A 24,153-nucleotide genomic window follows, 5' to 3' on the forward strand; every position below is an offset into this window, starting at 1 on the left:
AAAGGATTCCCTGGCAGAGAAAATAAAGTAAAAAATTAAGAACCCCTGATTTAGTGTATTCATATGCCACTCATGCCCTTAATAGCTCAGATCACACAAAATTGCGGTGAAAATAAAAATACATGGAAAACAACTTTAAAAATATTATTAAAACAAAGCAACCCAAGTGATACATTAGACAACAGAACGATGGAAATCAAAACAGTGAAAACAATTGAAACAAATTAATATATACCAAATATAAGCCCAGCTGTTTGCAGTGTTGCAACAATGTGCCTTCCCTTCTGCGTAATTACCTGAATCATAATTGGTAACTAGTAATTAATCATTGTAATTAACTTATTACAGTGAAAAGCAGACATGTAGGCAAATTTACATAGTCTTTTTAATTTATGTAAAATGCGGTATCCATCTCTTAGTGACTTGATTCCTTACTAGGGAGAGAGATACATTTACACGGTATATCTATAAGTTGTGGGTTGTATACTGTGGATACAACAGGAGGACATGTACACACACTTTGCGTGCTACCCCGTGCCTCTTGGCTCAGCCAAAGCGACTGTTGCAGCTGCTTCCGTAATAATTAAATGCACCATGACAGCTTGATCCCAATCATTGTTTATCTGGAAGTCCTATTGTTTTCACTATTTCGGACCGCAGCCAAAAATCACAGCAAAATTTCTAACACTTTTAAAACCCAAAGGGGGAAAAGAGGAAGAGAAGAGAAGTGTGCTGTAAAGGAAGTATCACACGCCACTTTGCTTGAACCCTTGAAGTTACGCTTATGATGCAGCGTGCTAAACCTTGGTTTACTTAATCACAATTTAAGGATTGTTGGGTTCCCAAAGCACACTTAGTCATGAATCATGGTTTGCCAAATGCTGCTCAAGTACAAGCAATATATCATAAAATCACATGGCAAGTAAGCCATAGAATTTTTTTTTTAATCCATTCAGTCGTGTCCGATTCTTGGAGACTGCCTAGACCAGTCCCTGCAGTTTTCTTGGCAAGGTTTTTCAGAAGTGATTTGCCATTGCCTCCTCTCCAGGGCTGAAAGAGAAGGACTGGCCCAAGGTCACCCCGCTGGCTTTGTGCCTAAGGCAGGACTAGAACTCACAGTTAGCCTGGTGCCTTTAACCTCTACACCAGACTTGCTCTCAAGCCATAGAATAGCTCAGTGCAAAACTCAGTTTTAGCTGGAGTTAAGAGTAAAGAGATCAGTTTTAGCTGGCTGGAGAAAAGAGATTGACATAGATAGCTATAGAATTACCTGTTGTAAAAACTAGGATTGGGTTTAAACAGCATGGATAGTTATTATTCCTTTCAGTGAAACGAGCATGGTTTCTCATTCCCATCTTCCCCTTCCTTCCTTCCTTCCTTCCTTCCTTCCTTCCTTCCTTCCTTCCTTCCTTCCTTCTTCCCTCCCTCCCTTCCCTGGCCAACTGCTCTGACATTCCTGGTGATCTCCCATCTAAGTCTTAATCAGATCCAATCCTGCTTAGCCGTTTGAGATCAGCCAAGGTCAGCTAGGGGCTGCCACTTAATTAGGTAGATAATTATTATTAGATTATGGTATTATTGTGGTTTAGCGCATTGAAGAGGCACCAAGTTATCTCTCTGATTTATATTGGATAGCAGTATTCATACGATTTAATGCTGTAGAAGGCCTGTGGATTCCATGCATTTTATTTTATATAAATACTCTGAAGATTGCAGTCTAGATTTTACAGACTTTAGGTTACGTAGCAATGAGAAGCAACCCTTTTGGGGGGCAGTGGTAATAGGGGGGAAAGTAATGTTGCTGTAGCAGAAAGGTTTTTCGTTTCCATTTAATTATTGTTTATACTTCCCCCTTCCCACTCTATAATTTTTATGTCTGCCTCCCTCCCTTTCCTGATTCTGCAGCGTGACAATCCTACCTCCTTTCATTTTCTTCAGAAAAAAACACAAACTGTAGGAGCTGACATCAAACAAATTCACAAATGGGTCCAAGTTCAGAGCAGGAAACAGAGACCCTGTGGGTTTTTCCATCACAATGGGCCAAAATGGGAATTAGGAATGGTGCAGTTCAGAGAACAGAATGGTTCAGAATAAATTCAGGTTTTGGAAGAGCTCTGCAGTGCTTTGGAACAATGGAGGATGGCATATAGACGTTGTCATCAGGAATAGGAGCCTTTAAATATTTACAGGGCAAGAGCATTCATCTGCACATATTATTTATTTGTGGCTGGAAATCCTGGAAACTGTAATACAAACAAGTCTGGAGAACATTAGGTTGGGGAAAGAATTCATAGTTTAAGGCTCTGACCCTAGATAGGCTAATGTGTCTTTTTTTAAATATAAATTTTATTTAAAGTTTTAAAGACAACATAAAAACTAACACAACTAATACAGAAGAAAGAAAGAAGAAAGAAAAAAAAGAGGAAGAAAACAAAAAAGACAAAAGTGCAGAAAGAAAAGATAAAAAGAAATAGAAGAAGCTTCCGATTTCCTTTGGAGCAATTTTAAGTAAATTACAAAGTTATCTCTTACTCTATGATTACAAAGAAGATTATCCATTTTTTTCCTAATCATCAAAACCACACTTCATAAGTGCATTTTTTTTCTGCTTCATGCAAAAAGTCTGTAAGGGGTTTCCAGGCAGCCATAAATGTAGATATTGTTTTTTCTTTCCTCAAAGAAGTCAATTTAGCCATCTCTGCAAGTTCCTAGATAGACTAATATGGAAGTAGACTGCTTAAGTTCATTAAACAAATTATTATACTAGGAAGTTCTATCCGTGCGTGTATCAGGAATGCTACTGAAGAAAGACGGCCCAGTTTTTAGAGGATATGAAGACCTCTGCGTCAAAGACACAGCTTATCCGCCCATTCCTTCCCCTGTTTCCATTGAATTGGACCTTTCTTTCTAAGACTCCATAGCATCTTTCCCTGCCAAATTTAGCCTCCTGGAAGCACTCCATTTTTCAAGGATCCTTTTCCACCACTTCCCCCAGTTAACCAAGCATGTCCTCAGGTGTTTTTCCCCATCTCTTTCTACTCAAGGGTCTACACGTCTTCAAAAAAAATCATCTTCTTCCCAAAGCAGGCATTGTGTTTTAATTGATTTGTCCAGAGAAGATTTTAATGGAAGAGCCCTGTTACCATCACTTGGTACCCAGGGACTATCCATTAATGAAATTCCCTTTTTGCGGCCCATAGGGAGGCATGCTTAATGCCAGGATTCTCAGCTGGTGGGGCCAAATATTGGGATTTGAATCGCTGTATTGAATTTTTTTTCCATCTGGGCTTTTGTGCTTGCTGTTGCCAAGTGTGTGGCATGTTGGGAAACAGTTACAGGAGTTAAGGAAGAATTGGCTGGCATTGCTGAGCCCCGTGCCCCTGACTGTCACTAGCAGAGAGAATATTTAGCTTGAGAGACAGACGCAAGGAAACCAGATGGGGAAAACAGATTTGTTAGGTAGAGGAAAATGTGGAGCACAACCTAGCCAAAATTGGTTATGTGCCATCAAGTCAATGTTGACTCCTAGCAACCATTTAGCTAGATTTTCTCCAGGAGGACTTGTTCCCAGCCTGGCCCTTCAGGTCTCCCAATGGTCTCCCCATTGCCACTGTAACTGAGTCCATCCATCTTGCTGCTGGTCATCGTCGTCTTCTCTTTCCTTCCACCTTTCCCAGCACTCGAACCTTCTCCAGATAGCTGGGTCTTCACATCATGTGTCCAAAGTAGGATGATTTGAACTTGGTCATTTGGGCCTCCAGTGAAAACTTTGGGTTGATTTGTTGAACGATCCGTTTGTTTGTTTTCTTGGTTCTCTGTAGTATTCTCAGGAGTCTTCTCCAACACCAAAATTTCTATCCTGCTTTTAGGCCCTTTTTATTTCAGTCCTTTTGTGTTCAGCAGGATAGTGCTGAGCAGGCTTGGGAATGTCACTTCCCAACACCTCTTCCATAGTATTGTTTCAATAAAACGGATTGTTCACTAAGAGAAGGAAAAGGCAGGCAGGCATAATGTTTCCATGTTTCTCTGTGCCTGGGAATTACACTTAAATAAAAATCTGGCCCACTTACAGGAAAGATTGTGTTTGCTGTCTGAGCCAGACTGTGTTTACAAACTGCTTATTTCCTTGGTAGTAAGCCCCCACTGAATGCAGAAGGAATCCGCTCCTGAATGTGCATGTATGTAAACTTCCTAAGATTACTTTCTCAACCAATGTTGAACACTGGGGACAAAAACATGGTGCTAAGCCATAAGACTTGGGCTGGGTTAGCTGAGGCTGGTGGAACCCAACAGCTGTGGTTTGCAAACCAAGGCTTATGGCTTAGCAAGTTGTGTGAACCAAGCCAGCCTGGGTGTCTTTAACAAACGGTTAAAAACTATGGTTAGTGGGATTAAGCAAAGTATGAATCCAGTCCCATTGCCTAGTTCTCACAAAGGCTTAAACCACCCTGTGATTTGTTTGGCTTTGATTTATTCATGTCATGTGAGCCCAGCCATTTATGAACCATGGTTGATGGCTTATTGCAATGAGTGAACCCATCCCATTGTGATTTATTCAGTAAATTATAGTTAAGCGAGCTGTATTTTAATGTGGGGCATGGATTCAGCCCGAGTTCTGCTTTCTACCACATACTAAGCCATGATGTTGCTTGCTTGGAACACCACTCAGCATGTTGTATGTTGATTAGCAAAAGTGTTAAGAGTATAAGCACCCATTATCTTCTTTTCTGACTTCTTTGTATGACTGCTTACAAACTGGTTGGAGATTTTGCTCCCATGTGGCCAAGTTCATAGCACCTGTCAACTTGTGTCCACTTAAGATGCAGACTGCAATCTATCTGGGTTTAACTAACCCAGTGGCTGGATGACAATCAATGTTGAAAAGGAATGCATGGTATAATAAAGCATGCATATTTTTTAGAAGTGATGGAAAAACAGGGAACATGGAAGAATGGCAAAAGGAAATGCACTCCCATGATCCCCTCTTTCTCCCCCTTCTGCTGGAATGAAAACAGAGTGAAAGGTGGAACCTATATCATATGAATTCTCCTCCTCCTCCTCCTCCTCCTCCTCCTCCTCCTCCTCCTTTTATTGTACTGGGCAAAAATGTGCCTGGCTCCATTGTGGTGGAGTGTGATATATAAACACAGCCAGCCTCTAACGCAGCAGGCTGTGTAAACTTAAGTCCCTGTGGTCTCTTCACTGTGTTTTGTAATCTGAACCTGAATTTGTAAGCATTGTGATGATCATTCAGCCAATGCCCAGTTCTGGTTTCTCACAGCTTGTCACACTTAATGGAATCAAGGTTGGCAATCAGCACATGTTTCTCCTCTGGTCACTCGCCAGGATGAATAGTGTTACTGTTTGGTGACACCTAAGTAGCTCTTTTGTTTTGCCATGAATCAAAATGCTGTCGAGCTCCCTTGAGTCATTGCTGAAAGGTTTAATTATTTCCCCTGAGTCTTTTGAGGAAAGGTAGTTTCAATTAAGATTTAATGGCTGTGTTCCCTGCACCAAACCCAGCAAGCAGAGAAAGCTAATAAGCTGGAACAGCTCCCCTCCCCCCCAAAAAAAGGTACACAATGTTACCTTTAATGTTTTGCTCCCCATCCTGGTGTTCCCCTGCTTATTAATGCTCCTCGCACATTAATGCTGCTTGTGCATGGTTGATAAGGAAAGAAAAAAAGTCTAATGCTAGGCTAGAACAATGGAGTGTTCTAAACCCAGAGATGAGCACAAGAGAGATCTGCAGGAGGATGTGGATTGGCCTTGCAGCCTTTTGGACTTGTAATGCTTCTTGTTTGGGTCTAGGGCCCCTCAAAACCACGGATGTTGCTTAGGCTGTCAAACTGCCAAACAGGGCCACACTGCTGCCCTCTTACTGTTTTTAATGTGACAGAAGAGGCAAATTCTTAGATTCATACACAGTGGCTTTCATCCTGACACTGGTTTGATTCTTTGTTGTTGTTGTTAGTTGCCATTGAGTCATTTATGACTCATGGCGACCCTATGTATGACAGAACGAAATGCTGTTTGGTCTTGTGCCATGTGCCTGACTGTTCCAATGTTTGCATCCCTTGTTGCGGTGACTGTATCAATCCATCACCTTGAAGGCCTTCCTCTTTTCCGCTGGCCCTCGACTTTACCAAACATGATGTCCTTTTCAAGCGATCGGTCTTTCCTGACGATGTGCCCAAAGTATGACAGTCTAAGCCTAGTCATCTTCGCCTCTAGGGAACATTCTGGTTGTATTTCTTCTAAAACTGATTTGTTTGTTCTTCTGGCAGCTCATGGTATTTTCGATAATCTTCGCCAACCCCACAATTCGAATGCATCAATTCTTCTATCTTCCTTTTTTAATGTCCAATTTTCACAGGCATATGTGGCAATTGAGAGGACCATGGCTTGAGTCAGACGCACCTTTGTTTTTAAACTGACATCTTCTGAAAACTTTAGATTGGTCTTTGATGGCAGATTTTCCCAGCGCGATACGTCATTTGATTTCTTGGTTACTACTTCCCTTGGCATTGATCATCGATCCGAGTAGAATGAAATAGTTGACAACTTCAATTTCTTCTCCATTTATTGTGACTTTGTTTATTGGCCCATTTGTGAGAATCTTTGTCTTCTTCACATTCAGGTGTAGTCTGTATTGCTGACTACAATCTTTGATCTTCATCAGCAAGAACGTCAAGTCTTCTTCACTTCCAGCAAGCAAAGTTGTATCATCTGCATATCGCAGGTTGTTAATGAGTCTTCCACCAATTCTGATACCCCGTTCTTCTTCATACATTCCTGCTTCTTGAATTATTTGTTCAGCATACATGTTGAGTAAGTAGGGTGAAAGTATACAGCCTTGCTGCACACCTTTTCCAATTCTTGATTCTTACTGACCCGGAATTCAGTGGGAATGAAATCCAGTGGCTTTGGGGATGGGTTCCATCCCTCTTTCGTCACTGTTGTGAGGTGGGCGGCCGTGTGAGTTATTCAAATAAATTATTTTGGAGTGCTATCCATGGTACGTCCTCAAAGTCATGGAAGAAGTGGTGCCCTCCCGTCCCCTGGTTAATAAAAGGTACCAGCACTCACTGGGACTTTCTTCTGCTTAGAAATCTTCTGGTTGTTGGATTATTGGATTCCTGGTGTCCTCTGAGCTTGGTTGTTTTCTGTAGACATTTCATTACCAGGCTAGATAACATCATCAGTGCATGGAAGGGTGAAGTTTATTGATTGTTTATATATAGTGCCTTGCCTTGTCAGTCTTGGTTAGAGTATGTTTTCTTCCTTGATAGTTCCTTGGTGATTATTACTGTTTTGAGCATCCTAAATAATGCACGGATTTTTTTCCCTACTTGTTAGTCCTAAGATTGCTAGTCTGCAACTCTGTGGCCTGTTTGTATGACCCACAAATTAGTGAACTACATTGGAATGAGCATGTGGTAGGGGTATCTGGCTTGTGGGCAGGCCTGCAAATAAGGTCTGTGTCATCCAGGGCAAACATGGATTCCGCGCCCATTTTGGTGCCCTCCCAGTGCTCATTTTGGTGTCCCCCCAGCGTGGCGCCCAGGGCACATGCCCCAGTTGCCCCCCCCCCCAGTTGCAGCCTTGCTTGTGGGCATGGTTTATGGTTTGGGTGTGAAGATTGGATGAAGCAAGTACACCATGGTTTAGCTAAGGAATGGGAGGTGTGTTGTATGAGAAATGTGATTGTGGCGACTGTCTGAGGGCTAAACCTTTGAAACCTGTATTTGGTAGGGAGAACAGTTGAATTCAGCATGCAGAAGAATCAGTCCCCAACATCTGTAGATAGTCTTGGACTTTACCAGTCAATCATGTAGCTATCTATCCAGAAGCCAACCTTTCTGAGTTCAGTGGGACTCATTTCCAGGTAAGCGAGTGCAAATTGTAATCTATTTAGAGCCATGTTGCTCAACCTCAGCAACTTTAAGACGTGTGGAGTTCAACTCCCAGAATTCCCCAGCCAGCAACTTCTGTACAATTTCTGTTCAATTTCTCTGCCCAGGACCGTTTTCTCTCCAATTTTCCATTAATCTTCTCCTTTCCTGATTTGCAAGATCTCTCTTGTCTTTGGAGAGCATCCGGCACATAATGGGATGCCCAGATGAACTCACAGCAAATTCCTCCTTTGCACGCTTGATATGAATAATTGAATAGGGTTAAATCAGATAGATGAATGTGAACTTCTGGAACCGTGGCATCTAACCGTAATTTCCTAGAAGAAACTCGCACTGATCTTATTTGATCTTTCCCTTTTTCTTCAAGTACCTCAAATAATTGATAGCTGCTTCCATTTGATATCTTTCAGCCCAGACTTGGTTTCATTTAAACTTGAAATTGTCTCCAGCCTTTGTTGCCTTCCCTTATTTCAATTTCATTTTGATAAATCTGAAAGGATATTGCCATTAAATGCCTTTTTGATGACTTTGGTTTCAGCTCATCTGACTTAACTTATAGTTTGCAGGACAGCACGCATTGGATTAGGGGTAGTTGTTTAGGGCAGATCTGTTACATTTTTATTTTACTTTATTTATTTTATTATTTTTTAAATTGTCTGCTGTTCCAGATTTGGACAGTGCTTTTATAACCCAGTTTCGCATAATGCTAGGCCAGGGTTTTTACATGATTTGTTGAACAAGCCATAGTCAAGGGTTCACAATTGAACTAGGACATATTATAAGGGTTTGTGTTTCATATCTTCTGTTGTTGTTGTCCAGTCGCTTTCAACTCCTCGTGACTTCATGGACCAGCCCATGCCAGAGCTTCCTGTCAGTCGTCACCACCCCCAGCTCCCCCAGGGACGAGTCCGTCACCTCTAGAATATCATCCATCCACCTTGCCCTTGGTCGGCCCCTCTTCCTTTTGCCTTCCACTCTCCCCAGCATCAGCATCTTCTCCAGGGTGTCCTGTCTTCTCATTATGTGGCCAAAGTATTTCAGTTTTGCCTTTAATACCATTCCCTCAAGTGAGCAGTCTGGCTTAATTTCCTGGAGGATGGACTGGTTTGATCTTCTTGCAGTCCAAGGCACTCTCAGAATTTTCCTCCAACACCACAGTTCAAAAGCATCGATCTTCCTTTGCTCAGCCTTCCTTATGGTCCAGCTCTCGCAGCCATAAGTTACTACGGGGAACACCATTGCTTTAACTATGCCGACCTTTGTTGTCAGTGTGATGTCTTTTGTGTTTCATATTAAACCATAAACAAAGGAACCACATAATAGCTTAGGATCGTGTGTGAATCAGGACAAACCATCACTCCAGGGTAGTAGTTGGGAGCAGAATACTAAATTTGAGCAATCATTAATGTTAGAACCAGTTGGGATTTTGGGGGGCTCCAACCTATTACCATCTGGAGGTGTTCTCATGGTGGTTACAGACTAGTTTATCATTTCAAACACTGGCTGGTTTTTGATTAGAATGAGAATCACAGCCAAATAATAGTGCTGACTTCCCGTTTTAGTTTGAAATTGGCTCAGTCCAAAAGCCCACAATGTGTTTCCTGAGAAGTACAAAGGGAGGTGTTTATTGTGGAACTGGGTTGTCTAATGCATGCACATACACACAGACAATCCTCAAAACTTGGCAGAGAGAAATTAACAGCTCCCTTGCTGTTTTGAGGAATCTTGGTTGATAGCTCCCAGCACATTCTCCTCCTTGTCATTTTCTTCGGCAGTTTGGTCTCGCATGGCAAGACATTTCCCCAAAGGGGAAATTTCCAGAGAAATTGAGGATACAGGAAATAACCTTGAAGTGTATGGTGCTTTACATTTAAATAGGTACAGTAGATTCATCTCCACAGGCATTTCCACCACCTTTCAAAAGATCTTTGAGGATAAGCTCATCTTTTCAAAATGGAAAGTAAGAGGACCATCTCTCTAGAGGTGGGGGAAATGACCAGAGATATGTTGACAGGTTTAATCCAACTCACCCCCATCCACCCTCATGTTAAATTCTATGTCGCAGCAGTATGGCTGAATTCACCCATTTAATAAGTATCAGTTTGCTTTAATCCGGGTTGCATAATCCATAAATAGGGCAACAGGACCAGAGAAGGGACATCCGCAGAACAGCAAGTAATGGCATTTGGATGAAAGTTGTGGATTGACTGTGTTGTCCTGCCTATCTCTTGCTACATGGCTAAGGAGTGAAACCTATTAAAGGAGGCACTGGAGGTCATTAGAGAAGACCTTATGGCATGTTGTCGGGGAAGATGGTCTTCCCTCCCAAATCAGCCACTAGAACATTTGCAGACCTGCTATGGAATGCTCAGGTGAAGGTTCTGGAGAATGGTTCTTCTCTCCGTCAATCAACAGGGCCACCCAATAGGACAGGACCCTTTGCAGCAGAAAGAGCATGCAAAACACACTTATTAGAAAAGTGTGCAGAAGGACACGTTTCTTCATAGTCTAGTGAGAATGCATGAGATTTTAGATCTCCCTCATCATGATTGCCCTAGATTCCTGGGATGATCCCATCTTAAGCTAGCCTACAACATTATTATTATGAGGCTAGATGGGGGAGCTCCCCCAAACTCATTCAGGGAGGTGAGAAGTTACATGCTATGCATTGTTATTGCTCATTGCTTCAGGAAGTTGTCTGCACGTCAGCTGGAACAAGGCCATTGTTCTCTGTTCATCCAAACAGGCTGCTCCATTTATTTGATGTGCTCTGTGAAACAAGTGGGAGAAATCAGGTTTTAACAGGCAGCTGCTAGGTGACATTTCCTGGAGGAAAGTGGGCTGGGAGCGAAAGGGAGGAGAGAAAAGCTGTGCCAAAGGGTGCCAGTGCTGCAGACAAAATAAAGACAACACGGCATGGCATTTAGTAAACACAGATGTTGGAACATTCCCAAGTATGGGAAGGAAAGAAATATGCCATCCTGCTCTAGGGAGAACTATTATGTCTTTGTAATCAGACATTGGTGCCCATGGAATAGCTGGAGGCTGCCCCCTCCCATTTCCCCCTCCCTAAAATCATCGTAAGGAGGAGGTAAATCTGATGTTTCCATGAACTCATAAAAATTTTTTCCAATAGAAGAGAATATATGTAGCTTAGGGTTGAACTGTGGAGTTCTTGGTGCTCTCTGAGCTTGGTGCTTGGCTTGCAGACATTTCATTACCCCGCTAGGTAACCCTATCAGTGCAGGGGAGGGTGGGGTTTGCTCCCTGTTTATACGCAGTAGCTTGCCTGGCCAATGTTGGTGGGGTGTGGTTTTCTCCTTGGTAGTTCCTTGATCGGGGTATTGTTGTCTGCTTGATTGTTTGTCTGTTTGATTGTTTGTCTCCTGGGTAGTTCCTTGAATCTGACGTTTCCATGAACTCATAAAAAACCAGTTCCAACAGAAGAGAATCTCTGTAGCTCAGGGTTGAACTGTGGAGTCCTTGGTGCTCTCTGAGCTTGGTGGCTGGCTTGCAGATGTTTCATGACCCAGCTAGGTAACATCATCCGTGCGAGGGAGGGTGGGGTTTGCTCCCTGTTTACATCCAGTCGCTTGCCCTGCCAGTGTTGGTGGGTGTGGTATTCTCCTTGGTAGGTCCTTGATCAGGGTATTGTTTTCTGCTTGCTTGTTTGTCTCCTTGGTAGTTCCTTTAATCTGATTTTTCCACGAACTCATAAAAAACCAGTTCCAATAGAAGAGAGTATCTGTAGCTCAGGGCTGAACTGTGGAGTCCTTGGTGCTCTCTGAGCTTGGCTGTTAAAAACGTCTTCAGTAAAATTATATTAAAGAAATAAAAATGCAATAAAAATGGCTGTTCTAATGGATGCTGATATGAGCAGTTTAAGCATAATGCAAGCGTTTGCTTGCAGTTGGGAATTGTTTATTGTGGGAACAATATATTTACTCAGGGTAATAAGTAGCTACGTCAGACCCTGATGCTTGGTTAGTAACAGAAAGTGATTTTTAGATGCATGTTTTTCCATAATGCTTTTTCTGCTCTTAGTAGGGGTTAGCCAGTCCTTTGGCTCAGCTGGTAAAAACTTGGTTTAAATTTAAGAGAAGATGGAACACCTTAGGTCACCACTATTTGCATAACGTAATGTTATGCTCCTTTTTTTAGACCAGGCAGTTCAGTTTACAAGTTTGGTCTGGGGATTATGGGTGAAACGTGTTGGGTTGGGTAAGGATGTTGTATTGGCAAGGTGCTGTAGAAGATGGGTTGAAAAACGGCAAAGCTCCAGAAGATAGGACGGAGGAGAAGGGTGAAGTTCGCTTCCCACCCAAGAATAACATTCCGTGTTACATGAAGAGTAGATCCCCGTCTTGCTTTCTATTTGAATCAGGGAAATGTGTGTTGAGCATTTGAACAAGAAGGGGTCAAGCATAGGGAGGGTGGGGGCCACATTTCATATTTGATTATTCAAAACCATTGCTGTTGGATTAAAGAATACCTTAATATGTTCCTTTCCTCTGAACATGAACAAACATGTTTATCCCTTGGAATTTTTAAGGGGTTACCCAAAAGGAAGCACAGGCTGGTTTCACATGTTGTACTAAGCCATAATGTGATTTGGCTCAGCTTTGGCTTAGTGTGTTACACCCAATCAGCCAAGGATTAGGCCATCCAAGCTTCAGCATGGTGTGTGCTTCCAGTCGAGGTGTGTTTTGTTAATTGTGTTAATGGATAGAACTGATGTGTGCTTTAAAGATGTAGTAAGTATAAAGTTATTGTTACATGCTGTGATTCCATGAACAAAAAAGCTTTCACGTCTATAAAATGAAGGATTCTACTTCTTTAAATGATGGAATAAGGTTTTATAGAGGGACAATTCCATATGCAGTTTATTTTTTTGAGAGATTTTGCGCATCCTAAGTTTTCACAATGTTCTGGGGTCTTGTAAAAAAATTCCAGAAAACAAATTAGACCACAAACAGCAATAGGGTGGGGACCAGAACATCTGGCTGATGCTTATAATGATTCACTGTGTCCTTTATTTAAACTTTGCTGAACTCATTCAAACATGCTATTCATTTTTCCCTGCATAGCCAATAAGCCGTAGAATAACTGCTGCTTACAATATGCATTGTTTTTGATAGTTTGACCTTTCTGCTGTAGCCCAGTTGTATAAGAGAAGAAATGCACTCTTTACTCAGAACATTCTGCAAAATCCATTCTTGTGTGATTTATTTATTTTTTTGGCATGCACTATTTCTCTTGTAAATTACTATCCTTTTTTACTTTTCTTTTTCATCTATATAAATGTGATTTTTATGTTTAGCACTGATAATTGATTGTGAATAAAAACTGAATTGACTACTCAGAACTGGATAGTGTTAATCACGGTTTATAGCTTGTACGTATGGATTTAAAGCTCATTCCTATGAGTTGTAAATATGGCTTATTTGCTTGGATAAAAAACATGGGCTGTCAGCATTTTATTATTCTGATCTTCCCCATAGCTTGTCTTGGGGAAGTTTGTTAGTCAAACTTCATTTTTGAAGTCATTTTTGACTTCATTTTTTCCATTTGAATGTTCTACCGTAGCCGTGTTCACGTGGCATGTGAACTTGGTTAATGAGTTTATGTGCGCTGCCATTTTAATCCCCTGTTCCCCTTCTTGCCTGGATCTGAAACTAGCACCACAGGGCTATTCTAGGCTATTCCAGAATGAGAAGGTTACAACGAAGAAGAAGGTCTGTTTACAGGTTTTCACCTCCTTGACATCTGGGAGAGGTAGGGAGAGGAAATCTTCAACCTGCTTCCTCAACCCACATGGTGAGCAGATCCTACTTGGAATAGATGGTTCTGCAGGGAACCAAGACCTGAGATATAAAGGCATTTGTAGAAAGTAATAGATTCTCATGTTGTGAAAACAACCCCTGGGCATGCCGAAGGGAGAAAATTTGAAGCTTTGCAGAAGGACCAAAACAAAAACGTGGGGGAAGTGACTCTCCTATGGAGAGTCTTCAAGTATAATCCGTTCAGGAGTGAGCAGGGAGTAAAAATAGAAGCTGCATGTTGAGTTTGGCTGTCTACAACAGCTCCTACAATGTTGGTGTTACTCTACAGCAACAGCTCTAACCTGTTAGCATGTAGGCAGCTGCATTTTGCACCAGATGAAGCTTCCAGTTGCCTTCAAGGGTGGCCCTATGTAGAGTGAATCACGGTAATCCAACCGCAAGCTGATAAGCGTGTGAGTTGGCAGTCCCAAAGCCTCTGATCTAAGAAACTGCAACCGAGCAAAGACCATTGAAGCAGCTGAAGTTGCTTCTTCCCCCTTCGGTGGGAAAGCGTCAGCTGTTGAGTTTGACCAATAACATTCTTATTTCTTGTGTGTCCTTTATCCAGGTGTCCGTGGTTGACCAGAGCCATCTCCCCAGCTGTTCCCCTCTACAATGGGCTCGTATTCCTGTTTGTTCTTGCAAACTTCAGCATGGCCACATTTATGGACCCAGGGGTCTTCCCACGAGGTAAATCGGGAGAGTGGAAAGCAGATTTAAGAAGGGTGAAAGGGAAGTAGGCCTATCCTACAACTGGAAAACTTGCTTTCATGAATGCTTGCTTAAAAAATATCCCATAATTAAACGTTGTTGTTGTTGATGATAATGATAATACCATTTTAGCTGCTTTCCATTATAAATAATTCCAGTACAGGAAATCATCATAGTCTTCCTGTTAATAACGGAGAGCCAAGTTGGTGTAGTGACATTAGACATTAGATTAGAAGTCAGGAAACTGTGAGTTCGAGTTCTGTCTTAGGCATGAAGCCAGCTGGGTGACTTGGGGCCAGTTACTCCCTCTTAGCCCTAGGAATAAGCATAATCCACACTCTAATGGACTGTGAGAATAACCATGAAGAACAGGAGGAAGAGCAGCAACCAAGACAACAGTCAGATAAAAGAAACCTGAGTCCAGGGTAGAAATGTAATCTGAGAAAGCGTCTCAGAATTGACCCTCCCTAGTTCTCCTGAACGTGAAGGCAGGGAAGGGGGAGGAGCATTCAGACTTGCAAGATTCTGTTACCGTAACCCTGTAATAAAAGTAGTATTAGTATTCTTATATTTGGTTTCCTAGTCTGGTCTACCTCAAAGGGCTGACACACACTCATACAGAAGGGAGAAAATGTCCAGCTTTGCAGGGGTCGGGGTACGCTCAAGGAGAGACTTCAAGAATAACTCACTGAGGATGGGGCATTAGGGAATACAGATAAAAAACCAAGCTGAATGGGTGGGAAAGGAATGGACAATCTTGGAAGTGTCTTTTTGGCTGGCATTGTTTGCTTTAGTTGTAGGTCCTCCTGCAAGGGATATTATTATAGTAGCAAAATTTGAATAATCAATCAATCAATCAATAAACAAAATTATATATAATTTTATTTATTTATTTATTTATTTATTATTCAAGTACTTAATGAGGGCCATATATTCACTTCCACCAAACCAGGGCGTAAACATCCTATGCCAACATCTTTTTCTTGCTCTGTCCCCATGACATTGCCTTCATCTCACCCCCAGCCAGTGGGCAGACCAGGTTTAAATCAGCTTTAGCATACCACTGTTGAAGTCATATTTTTCATGTTCTTCCAACACCCTTAAAGAGCAGCTCAAGGCATGTAAAAACCTGTTGGCCTTGTCTCACCCTTTGCTTTGGAGGGAAGTCCCATGACTGCAGTCACCTGAAGCAGAGGCATTCCAGGCAGGATGGGGATCAGCAGGGGAATAGCAAATGTCATTCATTCATTCATTCATTCATTCATTCATTCATTCATTATCAAATTTATCACTGCCCATCTCCCAAAAGGGACTCTGGGCGGTTTACAAATGTCATGCCGGTATAGTTTTCTGCCAAATCCAGGATGTCTGGAAAGCATGGATTCATCAGCAAGGACACCTACTCAGTGCGGACTGTTGACTTTTAGAACCTGGCTGATATGTTTTTAAATTTAATTTGAAAAGGAAATGCTAATGAAATTGTAGTAACTTCGAGTCTGTCTGTCTGTCCTGATTGATTGAATGTGGGGGGATGATTAGCTCCTCTGGAAATAAAATAATAAATGAAGGCAGGGGGACGAATAAGACACCTTCCAGGTTTTCATCTGGGGCATTGCTTCGCAACAAGGATGCCTGTGGTAGAAGGGACGTTCAGAATTATAAGAGAAATGCACCAAAATGTTGCAGTGGGAGAGCTTTCAGCTCAGAATTCCAGCCAGCTACTTCGATGTGTCCTTTTTGAAGGAACTTCTCTTTCCTGATAGACCTTTGGCATTTGGTTGCCATTCTGCATTATGCCATGTTTTTGTGCCGTGTTACCCTCATGCAGGGATTTCCCCCAAACTTATTCTGTGGTTTCTGTAAATGTCTATAGACTTCCCAATCTCCTTCTTGTTATGCATGCTGGCTGAGTACTCAGGGCCTGAATTTGCTATTCATCCCTTGGATGCTTTGTTGTTATTGTGCAATTTATTATTGTGGTGGCCAGTGACTCAGATTCTTGTCAGCTGTGTGGGGGTGTCTGTAGCCTGCTCTTTGCTGGATTTCATCATATTTGATGGGCAGATGGACGTGTAAACAGTCTCCACAGATTTGGGTTTGAATACTTTTGCACAGCCACAAAGGCAAATGTACATCAAGAGCAATTTGCTGGTGCTGAAGTACAAACAGGGTGTCCGGCTTCCCAGAACGAAAATGTTAAAAATGCACAACTGGAACATAATTGGAAGCCTTACGACCAAGGTTCATCCAGGGATGCTGATGGGAAGAGATTTACAGTAAGACAGACCAAAAAAAGCACTTCTGCACAAATGCAGAATTAAAAGGGGTTAGCTAAATTTGTGAAGGACAAGTCAGTCAAGGCTATCAATCTTGAAGAGTCAGTTTTGACTCTTGGGGGCAGGATACCACCAGATCCCATAAAAGGGAAACGGTGTCGGAAGAGAGCTAGGCCTCCATCTTCTACTTCTGAGCACTCCAGAGACCCTTGGTTGGCCAAGGTGAAACAAAATGTTGGGCTAGGATGGGCTAGGCCTGATCCAAGAGGGCTGTTATTATGTTCTGTCTAAATTAAATATTTGCATTCTCATTAAAAATGGTTCAGCACAAAGGATCTTGAAATCAGAGGTCCGTGGAAGATCTCCACCACAGGGAGGTTCACGTGGAATTAGGTGGCCCTGAACATTTAAGATTCCTGACCTTTGTAGGGAATCTGTGAAACTGTGTGTAATCACTCCAGTTTGTACTTGTTCTTTAATATCAACTGTAACTTACAGAACAGATGCAGACTTCACTGTCACAACTTTGCTCCTTGGTGCCAAGAATTTTGTGTCTCATCTAACCATTTCTTTGTGTTGGCCAACCACCGAGCAGCTGACGAAGACGAGGATAAAGATGACGACTTCCGAGCTCCACTGTACAAGAACGTGGAGATCAAAGGAATCCAAGTTCGGATGAAATGGTGTGCCACCTGCCACTTTTATCGCCCCCCACGCTGCTCCCATTGCAGCGTTTGTGACAACTGTGTTGAGGTAAGAACCTGCCTTTAGTGACAGGATTGTACCTCGCTGTGGAAATATAACCAGACATGACCCCTTGATTATTGATGTTTACAGTAGAGGCAATATAAGAGAATAGTCACTTTTGTGTATATTGGATGCATCAGAAGAAGTTGGGGGTTGGTTGCAATTGCCTTGCTACTGGAGCTGCAGTTTAGAAGTTGAAAAATTGAACCACTTGATTAGGATTTGTCCTGTTGTTGCAACGTTTTGGATTGAAATCCACAGGATTGTTAACATGACTTTAGACTGATAATCACGTGTTAACCTTACCTATATTCTTCTTGATATAGTCCTGTTACGTGTAAACTATCAAGAATTGCAGAATGACCAACAGTTTCATTCTGCAGTACTGGAAGGAATGATTTTACAGGATCATAATGTTGGAAGGGGTATTGAAGGCCATCTTGGCTTATCCTGTTAAGTCTTCAAGCAAAGGATAGCCCATCATCTCTGGAGGGATCTCAGTATGCCTAGTCTTGGGAAGAGCTGACTGAAAGAAGATATGATAGCACTCTTCAAATTCTTGAAGGGAATGTCATCCAGAAGAAGGTCCAGATCAGTTTTCTATCACCCCAGAACAAAGAATAATTGTTTGAAGTTACAGAAAGGCCAGTTCTAGTTGAATGCTAGGAATATCTTCCTAATGAGAAGAGCCGTTCACCAATGAAACCAGTGTTTTATTGAGGTGGTGAACTCCCATTCTTTGGATGGGGCAATTCCTTGTCGGAGATGCTTTAATCTGGATTCTTATACTAAGGGAACTGGATTCCAGGTCCTTCCAACTCTATGATTCTATGACCCATAATATTCCCAAGATCTTGGTGTATGAAACTCTAACCTCTGCTGATAAATTAGATGCCTTAATAATATTTAAGCAACTGGATGTTTAAGCAGCTACCCAAACAAGGCAAAACCCAAAGCATACTGGTTGCCAACACACAGATATCTTAGTCTCAAATGAGATATTCATTGCCAGTTTCCACGTCTGGCAACTTACAACTCTTTCTCCTTGCGAGGCAATTTTGGCCACCTTGGCAGAAGAATGAAGTCTTTTAAAGCCATTTTCCAATGTAGTCAGTTGTGCAGTTAAAAAGGAGATGGGAATCAGCTCTGGACAGAGAAATTCATTAAAAGAACTCAGCCAGAACAAAGCGTAAAACACACTCCTCCTAATTACAGGAATGGCCTGGGTGAAGGTTAGTGAAGAGAATTTATTGTCTGAGAAGACAATAGGATTTTATGTCATAGCAGCAGTGTTTTATTGAGCAGTATATTTATTACCAGGGAATCCTCTTTGTCACACATATATCCCTTAAGTGTGTGCTCTCTCTCTCTCTCTCTCGCTCACACACACACACACACACACACACTTACATAGTCCCCATTGTGCTGTTCTCTTTTGGAGTAACTATACGCTGCACTGAAAGAGAGTAAGAAGTAAGAAGCAGTGAGAAATTAAAGGCAGGAGATAAGACAAAAGGAAAAGAAATCTAATTAGCTCTGATTTAAACTAGTTCCATTCATTTATCTGTCCATTCTTTTCTCTCCTAACTTCCACATCCGCCACCCGCCATTTCATACGTTGCCTTTTGTCCTTCAAACTTCTCGCCTCTCTTTTTTTGAAGGACCTCATCAGTTCATCCAGCCCACCACCTTCTCAGTCTTTCTCTTCTTTGCAATCCGTTCGCTTGACTTGTTTTGCAGTTCGATCCTCATTGACTCACGCCAATGTTGACTAACAATGGGATCCAAACAAGCCAGCCAGGCTAAACTAGGGACGCTTGCATTCTAAAAATAGTCAGAGGTAGGGCCTGAAAGATCTCATAAGCAAGAGCATAAATGTCAGAGACATTCATGGCCAGACCACTCAACCCCATTTCTTTCATTCTGGTTATTTAAACCACATTTATTTAGCACCCATTCATCGTTGACCCTATATTTTCTTGTTTGACTGCACACACTTTGTGCATGCCTCATTCCCACTTCTCCTAACCTACTTTCTTACTTCCATATAGCAAAAGGAGCAGAATCTTTTCCAACCAGCCATTTTCGCTCCTTTGGAAAAGTATCAGTGGCTACTGCAAGCTGAAAATTGGGGTTGATGTTGTTGTTGTTGTGATTTTTATTATTATTGCTACCATTATTCCTGAGTTAATATCTGTATATAGGCCAAGTATGTGTGCATGTATTACAGTCTCTCCTGTTGTTTCACCAGGATTTTGATCATCACTGCCCTTGGGTCAATAACTGTATCGGACGGCGAAACTACCGCTATTTTTTCCTGTTCTTGCTGTCTTTAAGCGCCCACATGGTTGGTGTGTTCACCTTCGGGCTTATCTATGTCTTACACCATGCTGAAAAAGTGGGTGTGGCCCACACTGCCATTACGTATCCTCCTTTTGGGGTTCCTTTGGGTTCAGTCGGATGCCTGGACCCCCAGATGGGCCTCAGGCCAACGTGGAAGTGATTCTTTCTGTAATGTTCCTGTGCCCATGGCACAATGACCGGTAGGGTTTCCTTAACCTCGGCATCCAGGATGACAGTCATGTGTATCGCTGGGTTGTTCTTCATCCCAGTGATTGGCTTGACTGCCTTCCACATTGTTTTGGTGGCCCGAGGACGCACAACCAACGAACAGGTAAGATGGCTTTCTATCTGTCCTCGTTCTGGGATCATTTATTCAGGTTATTCCCTGCACCGTCAGAGCAGTTGACAATAAAAAAAGCACAGCAGGGTGGTGTCAGCCTTACCAGGTCGACCAGGCAGGAAACCTGATCGGATAATATAATTCTATCTAATTGTAAAGCTGCATTAACAGAATCTTGCAAGTCTGAAAGTACAATTCTACCCCCGTCTCCTTTACAGCCCAAGAAACTAAGGAGGGTCCCTTCTGAGCCTCTTGCCCTGTCCACTATCCAGCTGCGGGCTATGCTGTCTCTTATCTGACCATTCCTTTGGCAGCATCTCTTCGCCCCCATCTCCCAAGGCCTTTCCCACATACCATTACATCACGCTTCCCTTCAGATTCATCCCATCTCCTTTACAGCCTGAGGAACTAGGGGGGGGGGGTCCCTTCTGAGCCTCTTGCCCTGCCCACTATGCAGCTGTGGGCTATGCCCTTTCTTATCTGCCTATTCCCTTAGAAGTGACTCTTTGCCCAGTCTCCCAAGGTCTTTCCCACATACCATTACAGGTGGTAACAGTGCTCAGGGTGAATGGGTGCTTCCCTTCCTTTCTCAAACTGTCCTCCTTGTTTTAATTCCAGGTGACGGGTAAATTCCGTGGGGGAGTCAATCCTTTTACTCAAGGATGCTGTGGGAATGTGGAACATGTCCTCTGCAGCCCCCTGGCTCCTAGGTAAGAACTAAAGAGGAATAGAGAAGACTAATTATTAACCAATTCTGGGTTGCCTGTCCCTTTTGGGTGCACGAGAGCTTGGAGACTGGACATGTTGGCCTTCACTTAGTTATTCATTATATTTTTAATCTGTGCTAACAGAATCAAATTATAGATGAAAATGTTAACCTCTGCCTCAAAACAGCTGGATGTGCTAACATACTATCCTGGCAACATGTGGCAACATCACACAAGAAGCATTCCTCCATGGTCTTTTGCTCAAAAATGGCACAAATCCTGATGAGAGGAGATGGGCAGGGACAAAATAAATAAATAAATAAATAAATAAATAAATAAATAAATTCTTTTTTCCCCCATGTACTGCAGATTATTTTATTGCTATATGCTTTATTTTATTTTTTTCTTTAGAACCACTGTTGGTCTTCCTCAGAAGGGAATTTAGATAGTTTGCCTAGATGAATTAACTAAAACTCTTAATAGTGAATCAGGGTTTTTTCCCCCTGGGTTAAGGCTGATTGCCATTGCTAGCATCGCCAATTAAGGACGAGTCCTTAGTGTAGGCGACACTTTATAGGATAATATAAGCAGAAAGATTCCCAGGATAAAATTTCACAGCGGAGTCAACATCAGAAAAGAAGGTGAGAGTAATAAACAGGAGAAATGGGAGGAGGGAGAGGAAGTGCCAGCAAATGGAGTTACTTGGAAATCAGATGGGATTCCGTGGGATTTTCTTCTGAGCTGACATGCATTAGGCTGGGATAGAGATCAAGCCCACAGAGTTAACATCTTCAAAACTTCCATTATCCCCCCCAAATTATTATTTCTTCTGACAGCAACAAGACTGAATTTCAAGCTCCCCTGTGTCCCCTCTCTCTCTCCTTCCTTTTCCAAGGAGAAAGACTGAAAATGTTGCCTGAGTTTTGGCAAACCACCATTTAGTGTGAAGTCTGAACACTAAACTGTGGTTCACCTTCACAGGGTTTTGCTGAAACACACCAGCTTCATTGTCCCTGTTTTGATCTCGGCTTGTAGCACACAAATCATAGTAAACATTAACCACAGTTGGTCCCACCCAGGTGACATGTCCACATCCAGGTGACATGTCAAGTGGAAGTTAATCCAAAAGAGAAATTCACCCATCTGAGCCTCTTTTGAACCAAGACAGCATTTTACCTATTTCCTGACGGTTCATACAGACTTGCAGGGCAGAAAGTTAGCAAAGTTGAATGGTCAAATGCAATATTACAGATTTCTTTTCAACTCTTGTAAAACTATTCCACTAGCTAACAATTATAGTCATGCTTATCTAATTATATTCAATATTTTGACAGAGTAATATGAGCTATGTCCTTTCCTATAATTGTTTGCCATTCAAGTTCTCAGCAACGTGAGGTTTGTATTGTTCATGCAGAAGAGAAGCCCCATAATACACCTTCGATGCAAAGCAGAGTAATTGATGGAGCCCAGTTGTGGCTTTTGATCTGACAGTTTTCATTATAATTAAATAGAATGAATATTCTACTTGACAAAGAGAAGGTGGGAGTGGGGGGGGGGTGGGGGGAATCTGGTCAATGAATGTTTGATTTATTACTTTATATTGTCAACAGTTTCAAAACAGCAAAAGAGAAGTGGAAGAGGGCTTGCTCTGCAGGAAAAGATTCAAAGAATATTTTACCTTATGCCCACTCAGAGTAACATTCGGCATTGTATACACATGCACAGTTGTGGCCACCATTAATGCACACCATCGTATGCACACACAAAAGCATAGTCTTCAAGGTCAACTATAAGAAATAAGAATTAATAGGAACTGATTAAAGTAATTAACAATTGGGCTCACTTTTGTAACACCCCAGATCAACTGCCAGCGATGGTTTCCTCATTCTACCTAATGGTAGGGCTGACCATCAAACCTTATTTATTTATTAATTTTAATTTTATTTATTTTCTATCCCGCCATTATTATTTTTATAAATAACTCAAGGTGGCGAACATACCTAATACTCCTTCCTCCTCCTGTTTTTCCCCACAGCAACAACCCTGTGAGGTGAGTTGGGCTGAGAGAGAGGGACTGGCCCAAGGTCACCCAGCCGGCTTTCGTGCCTAAGGCGGGACTAGAACTCCTGGCTTCTAGCCCATTGCCTTAATCACTAGACCAAACTGGGTCTCTTACCTCTGGGAACTTACAGAGCATTGATTTCCTTTCCCTTCAGGGTATGGACATCCCTCACTATGTGTTCCTCCATTCCTTGACCCAAGATGAGAAGGGAAAACAATGGCTTCTGTAAGCTTGAGAACTTTACTTGCTTTGATCCTACTTGCAAGGATTTAGATGGGAATGTGTCTTCATTTTGCCTGATGACAGTACTGGCCCTAGCACATACTATGGCTGGGTTCAACCATTGCACTGTATCAGAGCTAGTCTACTGAATAAGTCACAATTTGTTGGGTTTGCTCAACACCCTGAGACAAAGACTAAAAAAGCACATTATGGCATAGCGTACAGTGTGTGACCCACCCAAGTTCTACCCTGTGGGCTATTGGTGTATAGAGCAGTTTTCCTAAACCTGGTATCTTTCCAATGCCAGGTTAGGATGGCAGTTGTCATCCAATTCATGGGAAGGCATTGAGCTGAAGAATGCTGGTATATATCTGACATGCAGGGTGAAAGGGATTCCCTTTGGAGTTTTGCACAGAAAAATCTCAACCGCTCTCTGTTCCTTTGCGTAAGCCACTTGTAGACATTCATCTGAGTCATAGATGGCACGCAGCACTCAAGATGTTTTTCATAAGTTCTGTCTTTAAGAAAAAGTATGTTCAAGATCCCATGATCTTGCAGGTATATTGTGGATCCGAAAAAGAAGGAGTTGGTAAGCATGAAGCCACCGTTCCTGAGACCAGATCTAACGGAGCGACAGATCACTGTCAAAATAAGTGACAATGGTGTTCAAGTCAACCTCAACCAGAGCAAGGTGAAGCATTCCTTAAGAGCTATCTTCTACCTGGGATCCACCCACATGGAGACATATTCCCGTATTCTCCCAAGCCATAAATCTTTACATTTGGCTGAATTCATAAAACAGGCTATCATTGCTTTTAAGCACTATCGGTTAAATAACGTGCACTGGCTGGTTTGTACAATGTTGAGCCAAAGCCTAACAAGCTGTGTTATGGCCTAGCATGATAGGTGAATCCAGTCCATCCAGGCCCCGGAATTTCAAGTCCAAGTTAGCTATTCGTTTCAGATTCCAATCCTTGTAAAGCAAGCATTCTCAGTACCAGACTGCA

At 42.2% G+C, this 24,153-nt stretch overlaps 1 protein-coding gene across 1 annotated transcript in view; it reads left to right on the forward strand.

Moving 5' to 3' along the window:
- The window catches only part of ZDHHC8 (zinc finger DHHC-type palmitoyltransferase 8), a 60,563-nt gene that overhangs the window by 28,960 nt on the left and 7,450 nt on the right, over positions 1 to 24,153 (forward strand). Inside the window, exons 2-7 of the mRNA XM_063315285.1 lie at positions 14,307 to 14,428; positions 17,321 to 17,478; positions 19,724 to 19,896; positions 20,044 to 20,146; positions 20,774 to 20,865; positions 23,705 to 23,837. Of these exons, the coding sequence (XP_063171355.1) occupies positions 14,307 to 14,428; positions 17,321 to 17,478; positions 19,724 to 19,896; positions 20,044 to 20,146; positions 20,774 to 20,865; positions 23,705 to 23,837 (781 nt within the window). The remainder of the gene's footprint in view (positions 1 to 14,306; positions 14,429 to 17,320; positions 17,479 to 19,723; positions 19,897 to 20,043; positions 20,147 to 20,773; positions 20,866 to 23,704; positions 23,838 to 24,153) is intronic.

Source organism: Candoia aspera, chromosome 15 (assembly GCF_035149785.1).
Source record: "Candoia aspera isolate rCanAsp1 chromosome 15, rCanAsp1.hap2, whole genome shotgun sequence".
Lineage (NCBI taxonomy): Eukaryota > Metazoa > Chordata > Lepidosauria > Squamata > Boidae > Candoia > Candoia aspera.